This window comes from Antechinus flavipes, chromosome 2, assembly GCF_016432865.1.
Source record: "Antechinus flavipes isolate AdamAnt ecotype Samford, QLD, Australia chromosome 2, AdamAnt_v2, whole genome shotgun sequence".
NCBI classification, from domain to species: Eukaryota; Metazoa; Chordata; class Mammalia; order Dasyuromorphia; family Dasyuridae; genus Antechinus; species Antechinus flavipes.
In genome coordinates, this window is record NC_067399.1 from 619,319,998 (window position 1) to 619,344,586 (window position 24,589).

The 24,589-nt window shown below is 38.9% G+C and overlaps 1 protein-coding gene across 7 annotated transcripts in view; it reads left to right on the forward strand.

Annotated features, from left to right (window-relative positions):
• ARHGAP22 (Rho GTPase activating protein 22) overlaps positions 1-24,589 on the forward strand; it is a 402,535-nt gene that overhangs the window by 324,656 nt on the left and 53,290 nt on the right. For 5 of the 7 annotated variants that reach the window (XM_051981883.1, XM_051981884.1, XM_051981886.1 and 2 more), the window contains one exon: positions 6,503-6,679. In XM_051981883.1, the coding sequence (XP_051837843.1) occupies positions 6,503-6,679 (177 nt within the window). Of the gene's footprint in view, positions 1-6,502; positions 6,680-16,965; positions 17,952-24,589 lie in introns of those variants that run through there. The other 2 variants (XM_051981885.1, XM_051981887.1) reach the window with 2 other exon arrangements.

Genomic DNA, 24,589 nt, shown 5'->3' on the forward strand with positions numbered 1-24,589 from the left:
ATAAAGAGAGAATAGAACCGTTATTTCTTCAATCTCAGCTTAGTGATCCAACCTCATGATCTGAGTCTTTGTATAGGTCAGAAATACTAAGTTCAGACAAATATAGGGATTCCTGTAAACAGATTGGATGACGCTAAAGACATCAATTCACTCCATTTTGATGAACCAAAAATCTGGTAGATGAAGATGAAGAAGGTCTGAAAAGAGGGCACAGTGTCACTGGTGAATTTGGAGGAAATAGTTTATGTAGAGTGGTTGGGACAGAACTTGAATTGCAAAAAGCTGAGAGGATTCAGTCCCTATTTTAAATGACAAAGGCAGCTAGGTGGTTCATTGGATAGAACATTGAATTTGGAATCAGGAAACGTGAGTTCAAATCTGACCTTAGATATTACCTAGATGTGTGACCTTGCCATTTAACTTTTGTTTGCTGGGTTTTTATCATTTATAAAATGGAGATTAAAAATAGCACCTACCTCCTAGGGTTATTGTGAAATATTATTTGTGAGGAGCTGTGCAAACCTTAAAGCATTATATAAACTCTAGCTACTATTATCCTTTCCCCAGTCTATCCTTTCCACAGTCTTGTGGACCATATATATATATATATATATATATATATATATATATTATATATATATATATATATATATATGTGTGTATATATATATATATATATATACACATATATATATGTGTGTGTGTATATGTATGTGTATGTATATATACATACACATACATATACATGTGTATATGTGTATAATACATTTATGTGTATATGATATATATCATATATATGATACTTATGCTATACATCATATATGTGATACTATATGTTAAGTATCATATATATATGATATGCATCAGACACTAAGTTTTTTTCCAAATCCCAGTGCAGTAAGAAAGGGAGAAAACTTCTCACTACCATAACCTACTCAAAGAGCAAACACTGGTTTTGTCACTAAGGATTAAGAACACTCACAACCTCCATTCCACAGAGGCAACAATATTTGGAAGTTTTTCCCAAACACCCTTCCACATAACCAGAAGTATTTTCTCACAAATTATTGGAATACATCCTCTTAGTTAATAGATCTTACCTCTCTAATCTATTTACAAATCTCTGAACAACAGATTACTCCCAGCACAATATGAACTTCAGGAGGACAGAGATCTCTTCCTTTTTGCCTTTGTGCCCCTAGTTTAAGAATGGGGCCTGGTGGATGTCATTATATAGGGAGTTGAATTGAACTGAATTTCTCCAGCTCTTCCACATTAATGTTTCTTGTTTCCAGAACAAGACAAGTGGAGGTGTGGGGATAACTGATGGAAGGAAGAATTACTTCTTTAACTCTCCTCCTTGAGGTCCCTTTCACCTTGCAAAGCAGTGTGGAATCTGGAATTACAGTTGAGTTAAACAGTAATTAAACAGTAAAGCCAAATACTTCCTTGGTTTCCACTCATTGGCCTGGCACTTTGAGTTGCCTTCACTCACTCACAGAGATTAACTGGGATTTAGTAGGTGCAAGTTCTGTTTATATTAAGACAATTCCATGGAAACCACCACATACCACTAGTTCTATTCTTTTCCATGTAAATTCCAATCACATTTAGCCTCTGGCGAGGGGCTAGAGTCCTTTCCTTCACTAACAAATGTGCATCTTTAAAAAAACTTAATATGCTTTACTGCTTAATATGCTATACTGGTTAAGGAGAAAGAGAGGTCAATGGGGGAGCAAATAGAAGTTCAAAATATTGTGTATAATCTTATATGAATAATAAGTGAGGAAGACAGGAATTGATAATTTTTTTTCAATCTTTCTCATAGTGGAGCAGATTGAAGCCAACAATTGAGCTGATAAATCTTCATTTTAGAGAGAAAAGAACTGAGGCATTGGAAGGTTGATCAAGGTCAAGCTATCTGTGACCAAGTCTTTGAGTCCACCTATACCCCCTAAGTCCAAAAATAGGACTTTTTTCTCAATCATGCTTGACTAGCAACAAAAGGAAACAATACTTTCATCCTCTGCCAATGACAACAGAACCCACCATCATTTACTTATATATTTAAGTGCCATAAACATGGAATTGTGGATAGAAAGTTATTTGGGGGTCAAGAAGGGGTTGAAGCCATGTAATTATATATTCAATATACTCAATATATGCACTTGTGCAATACTCCTTGCCCTATGATACTTATTAAGCATCTTTCATGTTGTGGCAATGCTAATTAACATACCATCCAGGCTTTATTGTGGTCATTTTTACCTACTCTTTAGGTAAAGGAATTGATCTAACTTCTCCTTGCTATAAAAATAAATTATTGTGACACTACCTGTAAGACTTTGGCAAAAAAAAAATTATCTTTTTTTTAATTAAAGTTTTTTATTTACAAAACATATTCATGGGTAATGTTTTAACATTGATCCTTGCAAAACCTTTTGTTCCAAATTTCCCCCTCCTTCTCCCCAACCTCTCCCCTAGATAGCAAGTAATCCAATACATGTTAAATATGTTAAAATATGATAAATCCAATATATGTATACATATTTATACAGTTATCTTGCTGCACAAGAAAAATCGAATCAAAAAGGAAAAAAATAAGAAGGGCAACAAAATACAAGCAAACAATAACAGAAAGAGTGAAAATGCTGATTTTTTCTTATAGAACAATAATATTTTTGGCAAAAAAAAAAAAAGTTAACTATTCTAGAGTCACAGTTTGTTCATTTGTAAAATGGGGAAGTAGACCCAAGCCCTGAGATCACTTCCAGTTCTAAATCCATGATTCTATGATCCTTTAATTGCTTAATTATTTTGGTCAACTATGATAGGAACACTACCTATATATTTTTTTAAACTGCCCTTAAAATATGACTATTCCTCCTTTTAAATGACTGACAGCGAGTGCTGAAATTAACATATTTATGATTGAAATGACATTAGTTATTCCAATAGACCTGTGATGGAGAGACTATCTGTACCCAGAGAGTTTTATAAGGACTGAATATAGACCATAACATAGTATTTTCCCTTTTTTGTTGGTCTTATTGTTTGCTTGATCATTTTTTTCTTTTTCACTTTTCCCTCTTTTTATCTGATTTTTCTTGTGTAGCATGATAAATGTGAAAATACATTTAGAAGAATTACAAAACCTATATTGGATTACTTGCATCTAGGGGAGGGGAGAGGTAGTAAGGGAGGGAAAAACATTTGGAACACAAGGTTTTGCAAGAGTGAATGTTGAAAATTGTCCTTGCATGTATTTTGAAAAATAAAAAGTTATTATTTTTAAAGTCTAAAGTTTTAAGTTTTAAATTATTTTTTAAAAGGAAGAAATATCAATGGTCATAATGTCACTGTGTAGGGTATTTTATGTTAGGTGCTCTGTGCCCTGAGTATTACTGCCCACAACTGGGAAAGCAGCCTAGTCTGAACAGATTCATCCCCATGGTAACTATAAATATGCTGCAGCAATGTGAATACTTCTCTCTACCAATGAAAGATTGTTCTTACCCATAGTGTCCCAAATTACACAAATTAAGGCAATATCAAAGTAATCATAATTGGCAGGGAGCATCCGGCACATCTTGTTAAGGAGTTAACAGGACATGACACACAGCTATTTGCATTTTAGGAAGACAGGAGCATCATTGCCCCTTGATTCAATTTTGGTTGTTGTTCAGTTGTGTATGATTCTTTATGACCCCATTTGGGTTTTTCTTGGCAAAAATACTGGAATGTTTTGGCATTTCCTTCTCCAGATCATTTTATAAATGAAGAGACTGAGATAAATAGGATTAAATGACTTGACCAGGACCACACAACTAGGTGTCTGAGGCTGAATTTGAACTAGGGAAAATGAGTCTCCTTAATTCCAGGTTTGGTGCTCTAACCACTGTGCCACCTAGCTATATTGATTTGATGCACTTAACAAACTTATTAGAGGTCACTTTAATGACCTCTATCAATCTATCTATCAATCTTTGTTAAAGATTGAAATACAAAAGAGGCAAAAACCAGTTCCAGCCCTCAAGAAGCTTATATTCCACTAGCTGGATGTGGCTGTATACAGAGAAATAAATAAAAATAGTTTGAGGAGGGAGAAAAGACTTAACAAACAGGGGGTTGAAGGCAGACTTCACAATGGACCTGACTTTAAAGTTTAGCTCTGAAAGAAAGTGAACATTTAGAGAGGCGGAGTCCAAGAGCAGAAGTGCATGGGAGACCAAGCATTGAGTTCCCTGAACAATAGGCAATCCAGTTTGATGGTTAGATATGGTGTGTGAAGAAGAAGAATCTGAAATAAGGCTGTAAAGGGGAGTGGGACCAAATACTACCCTGAAGAGCTGCATTTTTCACTTAGAGATAATGGGGACCCACTGAGGAGTTTTCAGTAGGGGAAGGTTACATTTATGTCTCAGCTGGGGAATCTCTCAGACTAATCAAAGCTGAACTTCCTTACAAATAATCACACTCTATCCCTTTTAATATTCAACAATTCAGTTTCTTTGACTGTTTCACTTTCAGAGATGTCAAGATTTTTGTTTTATTGGCTTTTTTTTACTTCTAGAATTCATTCTGTTCTATATGTTTAAGATTGCTGGATGCCTAACCTATTTTAATCTGGTGGCTAAAGTATTGTTGTACTGAAAAGGGAAATCTTTTCTGCCCATTTCCATGAGGAATCAGAAGTGAAGTCACTTTCTTTTAAGGTTTCTAATCAATAAGTCCGGATTTAAATTCAGACTTCTAAATTCTATTAATGAAAGTACTTCATATTTATCTTTATTCCACAAGACATTTCCATGGAGATATATATATATGTGTATATATATATATATATGTATGTATAGATAGATATATGTATAGATAGATAGATACATATATACATACACACATATATGTATGTGTATATGTATATATAAACATATACATACACACATATGTAGACACACGTGTGTATAAAGTATGCATATAAACATCTGCATGCATATGCATACATGATCATGTATATATGACAATGAGCACATATATGGTAATAGATCATATGTTTGTGTTCATAGAATTATTGGATTATGCATTTACACCTGCTTCTAGTATGCTGTCCAGATTTGTCATAATATATATATATTATATATTGAAATATATCTTGAAATATATTATCATAATGTTTATTTTGTTATAAAATGAATATATATATAGCTTGGAAAAAATCATTCTCAATGCTAAGAATATGTATTGCAAATGACCTTTCAGAATATGGTTATTCAACTAACCTGCAAAGCTGATAGGTTTTGTGATTTTAGTTGTGGTTGTTATGCTTGTGGTTGTCGTTGTTCAGTCATTGTCATGTCTGACTCTTCCTGACTCACTAGATCCTCGTATCCTCTATTATCTGTCCACATTTGTGTTCATTGCTTCCATGACATGATCTATCCATCGCATTCTCTGCTATCCTCTTTTTCATTTGCCTTCAGTTTTCTCAATATCAGGGTCTTTTCCAGTGGGTCTGGTCTCTTCACATGGTTGATGTATTTAAGCTTCAGCTTCAATATTTGACCATCCCGTGAATAGGCTGAATTAATTTCTTTAAGTATTGACTGATTTGCTCTCGTGCTGTCCAATGGACCCTCAAAGTCATCATCAGCATCACAATTCAAAAGCATCATTTCTTTGGTGCTCACCTTTCCTTATAGTCCAGTTCTCATAGCCATCCATTGCTACTGGATGGTAGCATCCAGCTTGAATAACACTTCCCTAGCTCTCAGTCTCCCTATCTATAACATACAGGGCTCCAACTTGTTGACTTCGGAGAACCTTTCCAGCTCTCTATTACCTTATGATCTGTCATCCTATTTTTGTAGAACTTGCATAACTACACATAACTTATAAAGAGTCAAGTCAAGATTCAAACTAGGTCTCCTGAAAGCAAACCCATTGCTGCAGACTAGCTAGAGATTTGGCCACTTAATCAGCCTGCAAACCAATGGAATATTTTTTGAAGCAACAAAACCTTAGCTCTAGAAAAAGAATTTGAAAGGAGATGATTCTTTGGAAATCAAGGACATGTGAAGTTTTATGCAGAATGTTGGTGAAAGAGGAAACTAAGGATTTTACTATGGTCAATTCAGAGATTTCTAAGCAAATCCTCTTCTTTTGATATAGAAATGTTCATGTTTGCTCCTAACTGTAAATATCTAACATTTATATAGCATTTTAAGGATTGCAAAGCATTTTATAAATATCATTTCATTTGAGCCTTACTACAACAATCCTAGGAAATAGGGACTATTAATGTTCCCATTGGATAGATGAGTAAACTGAGACAGAAGACTAGCATCCTGCTCAGGATCACCCTGTGAGTGTTTGAAACAGTTCTCTAACCATGTGGCAATCTAGAAGTTTCTGTCAAGTTCATAATCTCTTAAACGATTGTATATTTTTTTAAATATCTAGGAAGCAATAAGGTAGTAACAGATGTGCTTTTTTTGTCTTCCAGGTGGTGCAGGGGACCGGGAGAAGATGCCTGTCAATCATGAAGCTTTCCTTCTTATGGCTAATTCCCAGAACGACATGGAAGATTGGGTGAAAGCCATCCGCCGGGTGATATGGGCTCCATTTGGTGGAGGTATTACAAATAGCTCCCATGCTCCTAAATTAAAACTGTTGCCTCAAGGTAAACCTCTTCCTCCCCTATTCGGATATGCATCTTGTTCCTGAGTCCCCCATGTGTATTTCTAAAGCATTCATTCATAGCCAGGTTGGTCTGCAGGTCTCTGGAAAGAAGGGATAAAATATCAGAAAGATCATAGAATTGGCAAAAAATACTGGAGGAAACCCGCAACAGGAAACAAAACAGCTTTTCAAAGAGATTCTGTTCTCTGGTAGCTGCTCATGTAACTTGGGTGGGTGTCTGAGTCTGTTTGGGTACTTGTCTGCCTGTATTTAGGAATGTTTGTGTATAGACAGTGGATGTGTGGTTGTGTGTTGATAGTGACTCCTTCTGTGTATACACACACATGGGCTCTGGGTCGGGCTATTCATCCTGCACATGACCCCTTTCAACCTTTCGCTCCTGCCAGATGGGACAGATGTTCAGCTCTGTCCCATCCTCCATCCCCCACCTGTAAAAGCTGAGCTCCCTATTCTGCAGCTGAAGCTTTGTTGTGGAAAACAGCAGCCAAAGCCCCTTAATGGGAGATGATCATTCAGAGGAGATGGAGAAATAATCATTTGGGTAACATGAGGAAAAGAAATAAAGCAGATGACCAGAAAATTCCAAAAACGTGGATTCTGTTCCCCGTGTTACCCCAGGGTCTCCAGGCTTCGAGGTTACTTCCTGGGCATGGGAACACTAGGTTTACACTACTCTCCTATTCTGTTTGAAATGGAAGTGGTCTCAGTCTTTATTCTGTACAAATTCAAGAACATGGATATAGCCACTATATCGTATATATGATAGGCAAAATTCAAAACCACCCTCAGACACTGACTATCCTATCCATGGGACCCAGGGCAAGCCACTTAAACTCTGTCTGCCTCAGTTGTTTCTACTGTAAAGTAGGGATAATAATAGCACTTATTTCCCAAGCTTATTGTGATGATCAAATGAAATAATATTTCTGGGACACAGTTGGTGCCTAATAAATGTTTGTTCTATAGGAATCACAGAGTCATAGATTCTGAATCAGAAGGTCCTCTAGGAGTAATCTAGGACAATCTGCCCATTTTACAAATAAGAAAACTGATAATTATCGAAATTAATATCAAAACTAGATCCACTCTCACTCCAAGCCAACACTTATTCCCTGTGTTACCTCCCTAGCAGTTTGTACCTTCTCTGTGCCTATTCATTTATAAGCACTGATTAAGATTCTACTAAGTGGTGGACATTGTGCTAGGCAGATGAGAATACAAAATGAAAAATGATACTCAAGAGCAATCCTGTAAAGGATCTTAACTCCTAAAAATGGAGGCTGCTACATACTTTGGAAATTCAGGATTCTTCTAATGTGCAAAAATCCATGTGCTTAGTTTGGTCTAGTTCTTAAGATAAAGAGATGTCCAGTATAATTGTCTTTGGTGTAAGTGATGCATGAGAGAGATGCAGTTAACAAGAGGTACCAGACTTTTAGCCACTGAGTTAAGAAAATTAACTGAGAATTAATTCAGCCTGAGGCCAGGCCCTGGGTATCAGTAAAATGCAAGTAGGAATAACTGAAGGCCAAAGGAAATGAGTTTTCCATTGCAGAGGACTCAAAAAGAAAGGATTATTTCTGATGGTCAAAGTTTGGAGGCTTTAAGTAAGTCTTATGAAAAAAGTGCATCAGATTCCCTGCCTGTGTCATGGAATGACCTATTCTTCAGTCATTTTATAGGCTGCCTCCTGAGAAGAAATCCTTGTGTTCCAAGATTCTTTTTCTTCGCTTAGAGAGAACTCTCCCTTTTTTAAAAGCAACAGGAAAGTTCCCATGTTTTCCTTTGATGGTAACAACCTTTTGGCAGGGAGTCCTTCCCACCCAAGCGCTCCAAAGTGGGCACCCAACCCATCTCCAAAGTCTCTCTAATTATCACCTACAGGTAATTAGTACTCAGAAATAGGAAAGGAGCAGGGAGAGGAAAGGGAGGATTGAAGAAGGAAAAAAAATACTGTTAGAAACCACTTTATGGACAAAGCAGAGAAGTAGAATGATTTAGGGGATAGCCAGAGAACTGGCCAAGAAGTCCCAGGCTCAGGTTGTGACTTGGATAAATACTTATACTGTGACAGAGACCAGATCATTTAACCTCTGTAAGATTTACACATTGGAGAGAGGGCGTCGTTCTGTCTTAGAGAGAGTTTATTCATCTGGATTCTTCTTGAGAGAAGGGACTGTTTTGTTTGTTTGTTGACTTTTCTTTGTAAAAATAGTACTTCAATATTTGGCACATAGTAGATACTTAATGAATATTTCTTGTTTAGACTGAGAATTCCCTCTATCCATATAAATCAGTTTATTTTTGAGGCTATGTTTTGCTTCATTTCTTTTTTACCAGCCTCAATCACTGAATGGATATTGCCTCAGTCAAACTGAGACCTGTTAAATACTTTAGCTTAAAAAGCTGCATCCTGGGTCATCTCTAGGTGTCCAGATCTGTATTTTGCCACTAGACCCAGATGACTCTGGAGGAGAAAGTAAGACTGGAAATTTTGCATGTCACTTGCACGTCAGAGCATCATCTTCCTGATGATGGTCTTCTTTGAGAACTAAGGACAAACAATCATAGTCCAGTCCTTTTTCCCTATCCTGTGGTCTAGAGCTGGCCTTGATCACCTACTGAACATATATATATTCTACCCCTGGGAAACCAAGGATTATATATATATATATGCCTGGGAGCAGAATTTTGGGGGAATGAAAGTGACCTGGAGAGGAAATACTCTCTCTGATTCTAAGACACCTCTCCAGGTTCACTGTTGTCAAATGATTATGGGGAATACACTGAAAAAAGAAGAAAATCTACATACACACATACATTCCCTGCTAAGAAAATAGGTCCCATGTTCTGTTCCCAGATTATACAGCTCCCTGAGGCTGAAGAAGGGAATATTTATGGATCTCATTGATCTGGCCTTCCACATATAAACTCTTCCAGCACCTGTGACTTTGACATGTGATTGAAAAAGCACTTTCATCAAGAACTATGTAGCCTCTGTCATACTCTGGGCAGGTTTCCTCATTTCTAGAATGAGGGGGTTGGACTCTAATAAACTTTCAATACCATGAACCTCTGATCTCCTCTTTATTATGTATTTCTCTGAGCTTGAAGAGGCGTTAGCTAAGTCTTTCTCTTGAGAAGGAAATGATTAAAAGGGAATGATCCATTCTGGTCCTTTGCCATCCCTTCTTCTCTCTGAGGCTCTTTAGACCTTTGGAATCTGAAATCTGAGAATGAAACTAAATTCATCTTCCTCCTCTAGGATATATCCAAAGTGCAAAAAAATATACATTCCAAATCAAGCTGATTCGGGGCTAGAGAATTGTAGCCATAATGTTACTTTATAATTTTTGCAAGATTATTTCATATAAATCTTCTAATTCCCCAGGTACTCAGCCTGCAATTTGGATATATACCCAATGGTCATCTAGTCCCTTAGCAGTGATTAATAGGGCTTTCCCACACAACTATATATTTTTCTCTAGAAATATAATTCTTTATTAATTTTAAAAAGCATAAATTTTCATGTGACTTTTTTCTTAGCAAAGCACTTCAATCCAATGCCAAAATTCTAAATATTACATTACTAAGTACTAAAAACATGTTTAATAAGAGCAGCTAAAACCTCCAGAGGCTAAGATTGTGCAAAGCTGTTCTAGAATCTTTGCAAACCTACCAATTCTAGTGAATTAGCTTCTGGTTGGTTTTAGTTTTGCAATAAGGATTGAATTGGTTGGCTTTTAGCTCAACTAACTCTTCAGTTATCCATCTTTGGTTTAAGTAGACTCTTAACCACCAAGAATATTTACAATTATATGAAGTTGAAATATAGAAATAAAGAAGGAAACCTTACCAATTATATTAATTTCCTCCTTTTTTTGAGGTACCAATGAAAAAGCATAAATCAAAGAAGTTGTAGATCAGTATATATGCTTGGGTGGGTTAATTTTAACTTGCTTTTATAAAATCAGATAATGGGTGCCCCTCAAATTATATCACATCTATATTTATTTATATGATATAAATCAAAAGAACTGGAAGTTTCCCTAGTTAATTTATTCAAAGTATATGGCCACCTCAGATTATCGAAGGGGAAACCTACTTGGGGTCATGAGTTTGATTCAGTTTATTTTTTAATCACTCATCATCATTCTACTAATCAAAGAATCTTGAGTAGCTTTTTATCGCTATAAGATCAAGTATAAATTTGTTAGCCTGGCATTTAAGGCTTTATCTAGCTCCAGTTTACCTTTCCAATCTGACTCCCCTTACATAATCTGCTTTTCAACCAAACTGACAAGTTACTATTCCCTATTCTTGTCAAGATAATCTCTCACCTCTGGACCTTTATTAGGGCAATCCCCCGTGCCTAAAAGAGATTCTGAGCCCTTTTCCATCTGATGAAATCCTTCTCTTTCTGCCAAGTTAGGTGCCATCCTTCCAACTCTCAGTCACCATACACACACACACACACACACACACACACACACACACACACAGAAGGAGTATTCTCCCTGATTGTCCCCATTGTTTTCTTACCTTTTGCCAAATATCATAAGTAATTGTGTACATTGACCATAACTGTACTGTATCTTTCTATAACCTTCCCATAGGTTATATGCCAATTGATGACAGACACTGTATCTCATTTCAGCCCCAGGTGACCACAGTGCTTTGGGCAAAATAACTATTTAATAAATGATTACTGAACCTAATTGAATTGAGAGAGAGCAAACAGACCCAGAAGTTACTATTGTTCTCAAAATAAAAGATCGGGACACATGGTCAAACAAATGGTTATATTTTTGATGGTGTTCTTAACTATAGATTTTCCTTTCTTAAAGTCAGCAAAGACTGCCCCAAATTTATTGTTTTCCCTACCAAGAGACACAAAACAATCCATCAGTGCTAAGGTCAAGAGCAAAACGTTGGTTTTCCAACTTATGAACTATGACTAGATGATATATCAATCAGTAAGCACTTTTTTAAAAAAGCCTCGTTTATGCAAGACATTAAAAAGAGAAAGAAAAACAAAACCCCCATTTGGGGTTTTCTTGGCCAAGAAACTGGAGGGGGTTGTCATTTCCTTCTCCAGATCATTTTACAGATGAGGAAATTGAGGCAGACAGAGTTAAGTGACTCCTCCAAAGTCATAAAGTGTCTGAGACCAAATTTGAAGTCAGGAATCTTCCTCGTTGTCCTCCTAGGTCTGCTATAAACTAGATGTTTGATTTTGGACAAATTAACCACCTCTGTGGGCTTCAATTCCCTAATCTACCAAATAATGAAAAGAGAAGTTGACAGAAAGGTCTTTGAGGTCCTTTGTCATTCTGATAGTCTTTATTTCTGTGAGTTATAATGAAACTAGCTGAAACATTATTTAATTAATAGCCCCACTGGGTTAATTTTTGTGTCACGAAGGAAGTGCACTAGTAGCTAGAAAACACAAAGGTAGTTATTTTGAGGGCAATTCCTCTCCTCTTCTAAGAGTTTGTTTTCAGTTGCTTCACATAAAGTGTTTCAATGGCATAGAGACACAGGTGGAGCAAAGGGGCACAGAAGTAGCCCCATAAAAGGGAGAATGGCTTGAGATCATAAGGAACCTAGGTCAATGAGCCTCAGACCCAGATTTTACTAATGAGGAAACTGAGGCTCAGAGAAGTCGAGCCTAGTGTTCCAAGTCACACCTTTTATAACTGACAGCTAGGATGTGAAATGAGCCCTTACCCTTGATGCTCCTCCCATAGACCTCAGTCTTCGAAGTCAGCTCCATCAGCAATTAGAAGCCTACTTAGACTCCCTGGGTAGGTGAAAATCCCAAGGAAGCAGCCTTCAACCAATGATTTAAATGCAGATTTTCATTACTACCTGGAGGAATATCTGTTTGGAATTCAAATGGTAGGCCATGGGCTCTCCTGGATTCTGTGAATTGAAAATTTTAATTTCACTAGCAGGTTTTTTTGTTTTTTGTTTTTTGCTACAATTCAAAAGTCCTTTTCAGAAAATTGGAATAAAAAGTAATTAAATAAATATGATTTTATTATGTCAGTAACAATGAATGAATGACAGAAATAATACCAAAAAGACTTCCAAGGTAGAAAAATTGTCAGAATGTACACTATACATGCACACACATACACACATACATCAATATACTCTTGTATATGGTTAAATGTATACTTACTATCTCTCCCTAAAAAATCTAAATTCCTTTAGAGAAGAGCTTTTTTGTTTTTGTTTTTCTTAAACAGATTTTTACCCAAAGTGGTGAATTTTACACTACTTGACCTGTAGATGATTCTGCTGGAGGAATTAAATTAAATTCTCAGAGAAGGCCCATCAGATTCTAATGAAATTGGGGAAAGTTTGACAAAATACCTAAAAATACAGTTCAACATAGATAATGTTGATTTTTGGTTTTCTAAGTTAATCTGCAGACTGCAGGGATCTATTTCTACTTGAATTTGATATCCCTACTCTAAAAGATCTGTAATTTTATATACAAAAATCCCTAATCTCCAGAGGCTTTGGGAAGTATTTATAGAATCATAGCTTCAGAGCTGGAAAAGACCTTTTTAGAATTCATTTAGTCTTACCCCTCACATTTTACAAAGTAGAAAAACGAAGCTCAGTCAGATGAAATGATTACTTATTAATAGTCAGTTGCTAGTACCAGAGTTAGGGTTAGCTCTCAGGTATTGCTGATTCTCTGTGGAGAGAGGACTAATTGAATTTGAAAATAAAGAATCTGGCTCTGGATCCTGGTGCAGTTGTAGGCAAGGAATCTCCCCTTACCCCCTTTTCCCCCCGCAAAATACCAAAAAATCTCCAAATCTTAGATCCACTTTCTCACCTTCTCAAAAGGCAGCAGGGTAGAATTGGGGAACAAGCTATCCTCTTTCTGCCTTGTTTTTCATAGTTCTACTGAATTTGGGAAGACTGTGGATTGAACCCAGCCTATACCCAAACCCTGGCAGGATAGAGCAGCTGTTTGCCTGAAATCAGACCTCTGTCTCCCCTCCTGTGTGTCTTTGGCTTTTGACCTAAGGGAAAGCTAATAAAGCAAGTTCCTCATATCTGAAGTATCTGGACCTTGAGCTACCAGATTCAGTAGAACTATGCATGGCCCCTTTCCTTTACAAAACTCTTACACAATAGAGACAGATTTTTTCAAGTATGAAAAGAGGCACTCTGAGTTCAAGGTAAAGGTTCAGAATGATGTTGGTGTGAGCTGAGTCCTGGTTATCCTGGAGTGAGTTAGCCAGATTCTCCTAGGGATTTTTCCTTTCTATAATTAGAGGAGAGGGAAGGGATCCCCAGTCTTTCAGAGGCAAAATCCCTGTGTCTGGTTCAGTCTCTGTTCTAAGTTCAAAGTCAACACATGGACCTTGACTTCCCAGATTCCTGTGCATTCACTTGAAAGAGTTGTTGTTTTAACTGTACCATTCCCAATGTTGCATTCTCTGAATGCTTCTCATGTGAGTGTGTGTGTGTGTGTGTGTTTACAGCTTCCAAAGCAAACCATTTTGAATATAAGAGGAAGCCGTATCTAGAAGGAAACTAGGGGAAGTAGATGGAGAATAATAGGTAAGAAGGACATTTTCAAAAGAAAAAGAGAAATGGTTTTATAGACTGGGTCTTTAAGGAAACTCAACTGTTCAACCAGTGGTGATAAGACCCCATTCATCGACTGTCCATTAACATTTCCTCCTCTCACAGAGGAAGGAATGGCTATTTCAGCAGTCTTGCTGCATGGCTTAAATTCCCCTCCACTGTGACAGCAGCAGTCATATTAAATAACGTCCTGGCTTTTCATTCCTGTCTTACATTTGTTCTATATCTGGCTCAGATCACTGGGGCTAGAAATCAATGGGACCTGTTGGTTTCTAAGTTCATGTCTGATCCAGAGGGAAGGGGTAGAAGATGAGCAAAAAGGCCAGAATCTGAGAGGCTGGATGGAGAATGGACTGTTTTTAATTCTAAAGAGATGTCAATTCACTATCTTCAAAGTTTACCTGGTCCCATTCATTGCAAATAGGCAAAGGGGCTTCGCTTTTAATCAGGACTTGTTTTTCAGGCACCAGGACAGATTTCTCTGGCTCTTAATGTCAAAGACCCAGATTTCTACACCCATGAAAAACATATAACATTTTTCTTTTAAAAGGAAAAAAAAAGTGAGAAAGGGTCAGGGAGTCAGGAGAAGGTTGTATATCTGAGATCTTGTCCAAATTAAGCCCTGGGCTAATAATAGACATACCATGCAGCTAGGAGTATGAGGCCCACTTTGTGGTGCAGCTGCTGGTAGGTTATTTCTCTCTGCAACCAATCATTCCTATCAAAAATGGCCCTGCATCTTTCTGTGAGTTTATCCCAGAGTGATGGCAGAGTGCAGGGGAAAGGATACTGATGCTCGATTCCAGAAAGCCAGGGTTAAACCTTTACTCCAACACTGACCAGCCTTGGGACTTGAGTTTTACTCAATATAGTTCAATTCAATTTGATAAGCATTTGTTGAATGCCTATTTTGTGTTAGAAACTAAGCTAGTCCTAGGGATACAAAGACAGGCAAAACAAAACAAAACTCACCAAGAATTCTAGTCTTCCTGAAACTTAACAGTCTTTGCACAGATAAATTAATACAAAATAAAGATGAAGTGATTAAGGGAGGAGGAGATGCATTAATCATTGAGGGAAATGAGATGATTTAGCCTTCACAGTCTAAACCACCTCTAAACCTTTGTTTCTATGATCCACCTGTAGCTAGGAAGTATAGACCTTGATGAAATATAGCTGGAGATAGGCTTGAGGCTGAGGTTGTAATTTTATCCTCTTAGTTAATCCCAAAGTTTTAAAGGACAGGACTGGCTTCTTGAGATCTGTCACCCTTCTGCTACTTCTTCCTTACTCCTAAACATGTGTTTGTATTAAGTATCATATTAGTCACTCAGACACCGGTGAGATGGTCCCCAAATCTTGCTTTTAATATTCTCTGAGAACTTCTAGATATTGAAAGAGATGAAAAATTATCCATGAAAAAATACATCCCACATAATTCCTTTGGGAGGGAGTGAAGACTCATAGATCTCTAAATCAAAAACAAACTTTTTGATCTTAGCGAGCTAGAGCTAGAATTCCATCTCAGAGGCCATCTGGTTCGATTTTCCTCCCTTTACAGTGATATGCCCCATGTTACCTGGAAATCACAACTTCTTAACATCTGGGATCCTGAACTGGACCAGAAATCTCACAATTTAAATGGCTCATTAAAGAATTTGCATCACAATAACACTGGGGGGAAAGAGGAAGGGGGAAGGGTTTCTTTTTCCTTCTTTTTATATATGAAGAAACTTTACCTCAAAGGGGTGACTAGCCTTTCCTAGAGCCAAAAGTCATACAAGTTAGTGTAAGACCTTGAACTCAGATTCAGGTTTTCTGACACCAGAACTGAATTAGTGTTCTATCCTTAGTCACTTGTTGGATTCTGAAACCTCTCTCTCTCTCTCTCTCTCTCTCTCTCTCTCTCTCTGTCTCTGTCTCTTTCTGTCTCTGTCTCTTTCTCTCTCTCTTTCTCTCTTGTCCCTCTGTATCTGTTTCTCTATCATCTGTCTGTCTATTTATCTATTTATAAATAGATATCTATTTATCCAGTCATTTCATTTAAAATTAGAACATCCAGATTACACTTATTAAAACCAGGTTTGTGGGGGTTATTTTCCTGTGATTTAGAATACCAAGGAGTGTGTCTGTGTTTTGTTCTGAGTGACCAAAATGATACTTAATACAGATACATATTTAGGAGTAAGGAAGAAGTAGTAGAAGGGTGACAGATCTCATGAAGTGCCTATTGCAAGGGTTTTTAATCTTATTTGCATGCCCTGCACTCCTCTGGCAGGCAAGTGAAATCTAAGGAGCTCTTTTCAGAATAATGTTTTTAAATGAATAAGACCAAATATATAGGATTACAAAGGAAAGCAGTTATACAGTTTATAATTTTTTAAAAGTTCATGGATCCCAGATGAATTTCTGTTTTAAAGAAAGATCTTTTTAGTGTTTGCAAATGAAAAAAAAAAGTGTTGTTTACTATATGTCAAAAGAACTGACACGGTTTCTTCCTTCATAAGAATTCTGAACTTATCAGAAGCCAGATAAAATAAGCCTTTCCATACGACAGTTTTTTTTTTTTTTTTTAAGTGTAGAGTTAACTTCTGCTCCGCTGAAATTTTCCTCAGTGACTTACCGCCCCTCCCCCACTTCCCAGCCCTTCACCTGGGTTTTGAAGTGAGGTGACTGGAAAGGTTCTGCGCTTTCTCTGGATGAAGCCCTTCCCCCTTGGGGGAATAATCTCATTTCAGAGCGTCAGTTCTCCTGTTCCCTCTATGGGGCAAGACAGCCCCCTAGGAAGGGGCTGGATTATCTGGAGGGGTGGGGAAGAGGGGGTTATTTAGCTTGCCAAAGGCCCTACGTTTTGGCTGGGGCTCGAATTGAGAGCCCCCCCAAATGTGCCTCAGGAGGCTTCTTGGGTGCTGCTGCTGCTGCTCTGTGACTCTGACTGCAGGGGCCCTGGGTGGAAAAATCCCCCTCCTGCATTCTCCAGCCTGATGGAAACTGGAATAGACCAGTGGGGGAAGGGAAGAGAAGGAAGGGAAGGGAACAGACCAGACCGGCTTGGGGACAGACCCACTCCGTGCCTCCTGCTCTAGGAAAGGTGCACGGGGAAGGAGGCCGGCGGACGGCAACAGTTGGCGAGCTTCTGTCCCGGGGAGATCTGACAAGCAATTAGAGTCTGAATATATTACCCGACCTGGCCCGGGGAAAGCCTTTGTTAAAACTTGCGCTCGGGATTTAGCGGCTGTTTACATTGGCTGCGGCTTCCTAAGGCGGCCCGGGACCGAGGGGAGGCTGGGCAAGACCCTACCTGCCGCCGGCCGGCCCGCCTGCAGTCTATGGGACTGGCGGGCCGCGTTTCATTGGATGCTTAGAATACTTTCTGCACAAGTCATCTTGGATGCCAAGGCCCCGAGCGTGCACCAGATGCGCCTCCGTGGCCGCGCCGAGCACGGCCGAGCTCCGCTCCGCTCTCCTCCTCCGCTGGCTTCATGGACGGCAGCCAGGGCTGGAGCGGAGAATGTGTCTGATGCCCGAAGCCGCCGGGACTTCCTTCCTCTGCAGCTCCTGCTCCCTGAAGCTGCCTCCCTTCTGCCTGAAGCTCAGCGCCTGCGACCTGACGGAGTGCTGTGCCCGGACCCGAGGTACCAGCCCGGCTCCCGCTGCGCAGCTCCTCTCAGCCGGTTCTCTCTGCAGTCTGGCCGGCTGGTTGGCTCTCGGTCTTTCCGTCTGTTTCTCTTCCTCTGTCTCTTTTCTCTATCTCTCTATCTCTCTGTTTCTGTCTCTGCCTCCCTCTGCTTTCGTCTCTCTGCCTTCTGTCTGTTTCTCTTCCTCTTTCTCTCTGTCTCTATCTTTCTCTCGTTCCCGTTCTCCTTCTCCCTTCTCTTCTTTCCTTATTTTCTTTCTACTTTCCTCCTTTTCTTCCTCCTCTCCCTTTTTTCTTTTTCTTTCTTTTCTTCCTTTTCCCCTTTCTTCCTCCTCTCCCTTCTTTCTTTCCTTCCTTCCTTCTTTCCCTTTCTCCTTCCTTCCATTCTTTCTTCGTTTCTTCCCTCCTTTCTTTTTCCTTCCTTCCTTCCTTTTTTCTTTCTTCCCTCCTTTCTTTCTCTTTCTTCCTTCTTTTCTTTTTTCTTCTTTCCTTTCTTATTTTTCTTTCTTCTTTTCTTCCTCTTTCTTCCTCTTTTATTTTTTCTTCTTTCCTTCTTTCTTATTTTCTTCCTTCTTTTTTCTTCCTTTTTCTTCTTTCTTTCCTTCCTCCCTCCTTTCCTTCCTTCTTCCATCTCTCTCATTCTCCCTTCCTTCCTTCCTTTCTCCTTTCCATTGAAAGTTTAACACTTATTCCTTTCTGCCTTTTTTTATGTCTTCCCTTCCTCTTTTCTTTAATTCTTCTCCCTCCCCCCCCCCTTTTTTTTTCTTTGCTAGAAGAAAACAGCTGGTTAGCAGGAGTAAAAATGAGTTGTTTGGGGATAGAGGAGTGGAAAGAATAGGCCCGGGGCTTACTTCATTTCCTGTTCTGGGCTTTGGAAAGAATACTAGATTTAGAATTTGAGGAATTGGGTTCAAATTCCAGCTTGGCCAGTTTGCTGTTTTTGTGTGTGACATTGGGCTAGTCATTTTCATTTCCCCGATCCTCAGTTTCCTCCGCCAGAAAATCGGGAAGAGTGGGAATTGGAATTATTGACTCCTTAATATAAATCTGTAATATTGTGGCCTGAGAGACATCATGTGCAGAGAGGGAAGGACAAAAACGGGGTGGGGGTGAGGGGAGAGTCACCTGAAGAATAAATTTGAAATGTGGGAGTTTGGTGGGAGGAATCACGGCTCGGGCCCTGGTTTGCCTGCGTGCGCTACACTGTGTAAGGGACTGGCCAGCAAAAGCACTCGTGCATCCTTGGTGCACAGACGCATCTCCGGCTTCTTGCACTCTTATTCCGGTGGACACACGAGGTCGTGTCTGGCTGCCAGAGGGGACACATGCAGGCCTGATACATTTAAGATGGGCTCCAGCGCCTTTGGAGGCACCTGGGGGAATGGAGGAAAAGAAAGACGGTAGAGGGGAACTTTGTTTGAAAGGTGGCACCTTTCCACTAGACTGGAGAGGAATGATTGCTCTCAAGCTTCGTTTGAGTTTTTGCTATTGGGGGGGGGGTGACCTTTCCTTGGGGCTAGTAAAGGAGAATCCCCTCCCTCTCTGTCCCCACCCCGATCTCCCTTTGTAGGATGTTCTTAGAAAAAAATTAGGAAGATGTTTTTTACTGCCCACTGCATGTCTGAACAGCACCGCTGAATGTATGGGCATTGTCAGGCTAATGATGGTGGGAGAGCTATTCAGGCCAGGAGGAAAAGAGCTGGTTTGTCCAAGTTGCTGAGTGCCTGTTTTCCTGGAGTGGAGACAGCTTGAGGAGGAAAAGGAAAAAAAAAATGTCACCTCCTCCTTCCCCTTCCCCCAATAAAAAAAATCTGGTATGGAATCCTAGGCGGTAGGATAGATTGAAGGGGGGGTTCCTACTCACCTCCCATTGCGTGCCCTGAAGGACCATTAAACTCTCTGTGGCTGTTTTGCCCTAGAGCAATGCGGGGGGTGGGTGGGTGATGTCCACCTCTTTGGGACCCATCTCTACTAGGGAAGAGGCTTTCTAGCCAGCCAGGTGCATGGAAAATCCTGCCTTTGCCAGGGGGGCTACTTGAATGGGGGGGAGGGGCAGTTGAGGCTGCGCCCTGGAGAATTTCAAACGGCTACCTATGAGAACAGCAGTTTGCCAAAAATCCATGTCAGTGGCAGGAGCTCCCGATTTGGTGCGTTTGTTTTTTAAGCGTGGGCTGAGACCTCGAGGAACAGGCGGATTGGCTGCGTTTCCAGGGTTTCAGACTATGCCACTGGAACTGATTTCTGGCTGGGATCTCGTATTTTCAGGCCTGCCAAGGCCTTTGAGGCAACTCACAAGTCACCAGTGGGTTTTTTTTACATTTCATTGCTGAGAAAGATTGGAAATTTCAGGAGAGAGAGAGGGAAGGAGTGAGAGTGAAAGCAAGACAGAGACACAGTGACAGAGAGAGATAGACACAGAGACAAAGAGAGATTAAAACAGAGACATAGACACACACAGAGACAGAGAAATCTTCACTCATACCTCCATGTATAGAACCCATATTACCTGAGCAGCTTTAAGCTAGATTTCCTCATGGGTTTATCCTTTCTCTCTCCCCACCCTCCATCCTATTAAGACCATTGTGAAAGAAATCAATTACCATGACTGAAGTTGGGGTACATTCACTTATTGGCACTTAGTATGGGAGACATCTGAGGTCTTGCCACAAAATCTGTTAATAGTTGACTTTAAAATTTGAAGAAGACTTCACATATTGTCTTTTTTCAAATTTTATTATTTTTATTATAGCTTTTTATTTTCAAAACATATGCATGGATAATTTTTCAACATTAACCCTGCAAAACCTTGCATTCCAATTTTCCCCCTTCCTCCCACCTCCTTCTCTAGATGGCAAGTAATCCAATATGTGTTAAACATGGTAAAAAATAAATCATATATTTTTAATATATTTAACATGTATTGGACTACCCTGCCATCTAGGGGAAAGGGTGGGGGGAAGGAGGGGAAAATTGGAATAGAAGGTTTTGCAAGGATCAATGTTGAAAAATTACCCATGCATATGTTTTATAAATAAAAAGCTATAATAATAATAAAAATAAAAACAAATAAATGAAAATATGTTAAAGCTAACAAATGTATACATATTTATACAATTTTCATGTTGCACAAGAAAAATCAGATCAAAAAGGAAAAAGACAAGAAAGAAAATGAAGTGCAAGCAAACAACAACAAAAAGAATGAAAATGCTTGTGATCACCCTCAGTTCCCACAATCCTCTCCCTGGGTGTAAATAGATAGCTCTCTTCATCACAAGATCATTAGAACTGGCTTCAGTCATCTCATTGTTGAAAAGAACCACATGCATCAGAATTGATCTTCATATAATCTTGTTGATGCCTTCACATATTATCTAATAACAACTTTGTAAAGCAGAACTACAGGGTTTTATTACAGCCATTTTATAGATAGTGAAACTGAGGCTTACTCAAAATTACATGGCTAGTGTTACAAGGAAGGATCAAATTCAAGATATGTTCTTTCTATTGCATTCTGCTGTCCTATTTTTTTTTTAATTCTGAAGATCTTTAAAAAATTTTTTCCTTTCATTGAAATGTTATTTTTTTAAAGCTTTTTATTTTCAAAACATATACATAGATAATTTTCAGCATTCACCCTTCCAAAACTTTGTGTTTCAAATTTTTTTTTCCTTTTCCCTTACCCTCTCCTCTCGACAGCAAATGATCCATTGTATATTAAACATGTGTAATTCTTCTTTATGTGTTTGCACAATTCTCATGCTGCACAAGAAAAATAAGATCAAAATAGGAAAAAAATGTGTCTCTCCAATTCTAAGGAGCCTATGGAACCAGGGATCCCCTGGATTTTCAACAAAAGGGTAAGTTACCCCTGCCCTTTGTTGGAGCTGTTGTATTTGACAAAAATAAGGATTCTTCCTCCCTTCACACATGTAACAAAACCTGAGCTTTCCCATGAAGCATGAGTATAAAGGGAGAGAGGGAACAAATATTTATCAAATTCCATTCCAGTCACTGTGCTAAGTGCTTCACAGCTAGTGTCTCATTTTATTCTCACAACTCTAGAAGATAGCTGCTATTATCCCCATTTTACAGGTGAGGAAAATGAGGCAAACCAAAGTTAATTGACTTGCTCAAGGTCACAAAGACAAATAGTATCTGAGGCTGGATTTGAACTCAGGCATTCTTTCCTGGGCTTTCTTCCTTCTCCCCTTCCTTCATTCCTTTTTCTCTCCCTTCTTCTCTCCCTTCTTTCTGTGCTAAGAGCTTAACAAATATCTCATTTGATCTTCACAGCAATACTGCAAATAAGTGCTGTTATTATTTCCATTTTGCAGATGAGGAAACTGAGGTAATCAGCTTAAATGACTTGCAAAGAGTCACACAGCTAGCAAATGTTTGAATCTGGGTTCAGATTCAGTTCTTCCTGAGTTAGGTCCAGTGCTCTGCTCTAAGGCTATTCTATCTATTACCCCCACTTAGCTGCCTAAGGGTACCTATTGTCCTTGGTTATATATGTGAATATAATCTCAGTAGAGAATTCTGTTGGGGAACTGGATTTGGGGCTACATGTCTTTCCTATGTCAGGAGCAGAGCTAACAGTAGCATCCAGTATCAGTGCCCAAAATTTTCCAGTTTTCACTCAAAGCAAAGTTTTGGGTATTAAATTACTATGATGATTTCTCTGATCTGTCTAGGTGATAGTGATTTGGGTTTAGATACAGTCTCTTTTCTTTGGGACTCTAAAAGGGACTCTTTCCTAATGTCTCAGTTCTTCCTGAAAGAGAATAGTGTCTATCTCTTGAAGAAGAAAAAAAAGGGTCCTTCTATAAAATCTCATTCTACTGCTGTCATTCATCATGTCTGACAAGGGTTTGATTTTTCCACTTATGTAAAGGGAAAATAGATTCAGAAATAATAACAATGATGGCAAGCAATCAAGTGACAAATGGTTTGCAGCTTTCCGAATTGCTTGCTTTGGGGAAAAGAATCTGTTCTTTCCTCTTAGATCCAATCTCATCAGGAGGAGAAAACAGGAACTAGGAAGTTGATACAGTTTTTTTTTTTTTTTTTTAAGGGAGAAGGATACTTTCTTGCAAGAGGTGGAAGGAAGAAATTCTCATAGCCTAAGTATGTAGTACAGTAGATCAAGCAATGGTCTCAATCAAGGAGACCTCAGTTCACATTCTGCTTCAGATACTTCTTAGCTGTGTGACTCTCGGCAAGCCTTTTAGCTTCTGTTTGCCTTAGTTTCCTCATCTGCAAAACAGCGATAATCACAGCACCTGCTTTTTGAGTGTTGTTCTGACGCTCAAATGAGATAATTTTTGAAAAGTACTTAGCACAGGGCCTGGCATATAATAAGTGATATATAAATGTTAGCTACTGTTATTTAGGATTAGAAGGGCCTGAAATATCATCAGATCTTAAAAGAGACCATCCAGTTCAGCCTCATTATGCAAATGAGAAACATGCTGCAGAAAGCAGAAAATTTGATAAGAGACTTGTCCAGGGTCATATGCTATTTGAAACAGAATCAATTCTCTCTTCCTCCCTCTTTTCCTCCCTTACTTCCTTTCTTCCTTCCTTTGTTCTTTTCCTCCCCTTTCTTTATTCCTTCCCTCCCTTCCTTCCTTCTGTACTAAGAGTTTTATCATTACATTATGTTACTTATTATATTCTCATTATATTATCTCAATCCCCACAACAACATTGCAAGATAGGTGCTGTTATTATCCCCATTTTGCAGATGAGGAAACTGAGGCTTATTATCCCCATTTTGCAAATGACGAAACTGAGTCACAGAGGTTAAATTACTTGCCCAGAATCACACAGCTAGCAAATGTCTGAGGCTGGATTCAAACCCAGTTTTCCTGACTTTAACTGATGCTTTATCAATTCTATCATTCTGCTTTTCTTAGTTTATCACCTGAATTGCCCATAGTCACACAGGTTTTTCTTGACTCTGATGGCAATTCTTGCTCCCAGCATTCTCAATAGCAACCCAGAATAATCTTAGTGTGCTGGGATGGAAGAACGAGGGGGTGAAGGAGATGCTCTCCAAGGTGACCCTTACTAACTAGATAACTTAGTCCCACCTTCCACCTAGAAGTCAAGTTGGAAGTTCTTCCTCTATTCCTTCCTTCAAATCTGCCTCCTAGTTTTCATGTTACTAAATTTTGAGACAGAGTCTTTTTCATGACTTTCTAAGCCTCAGTCCCATGGCAACATTTCCAAAATAGGAGTTTCATCCATAGCTTCCTCAGAGAGCACAGGTGTAGACAAACCATCTTTGTCCTCGATCTTTGGGACACCCTTAGAGACAATTCAGGACACTGAGTGGTTGGCAAACTCAAAGCCTGAGTTATCTTTGACTCCTATCCCTTTCTTTCTCTTCCTTTTCCCTACCTCTCTCCTCCCTCAAATCCCTCCTTTTCCCTATTCTCTCAAAAGTCTTCCTGCCTCTCCTTCCCCACCTTCCATTTAAATTATTGTTGCAATCATGCCTCCAACTTAGAATAGTGTCTCATTAACTTCTGGCCTGAATGCCATCATTGCAATGTCATTCTCCCATATGATGTCCTTGACCAACATATCCTCCCCCACTTAAACTTTTTATACAACGCTTGAATTATAATA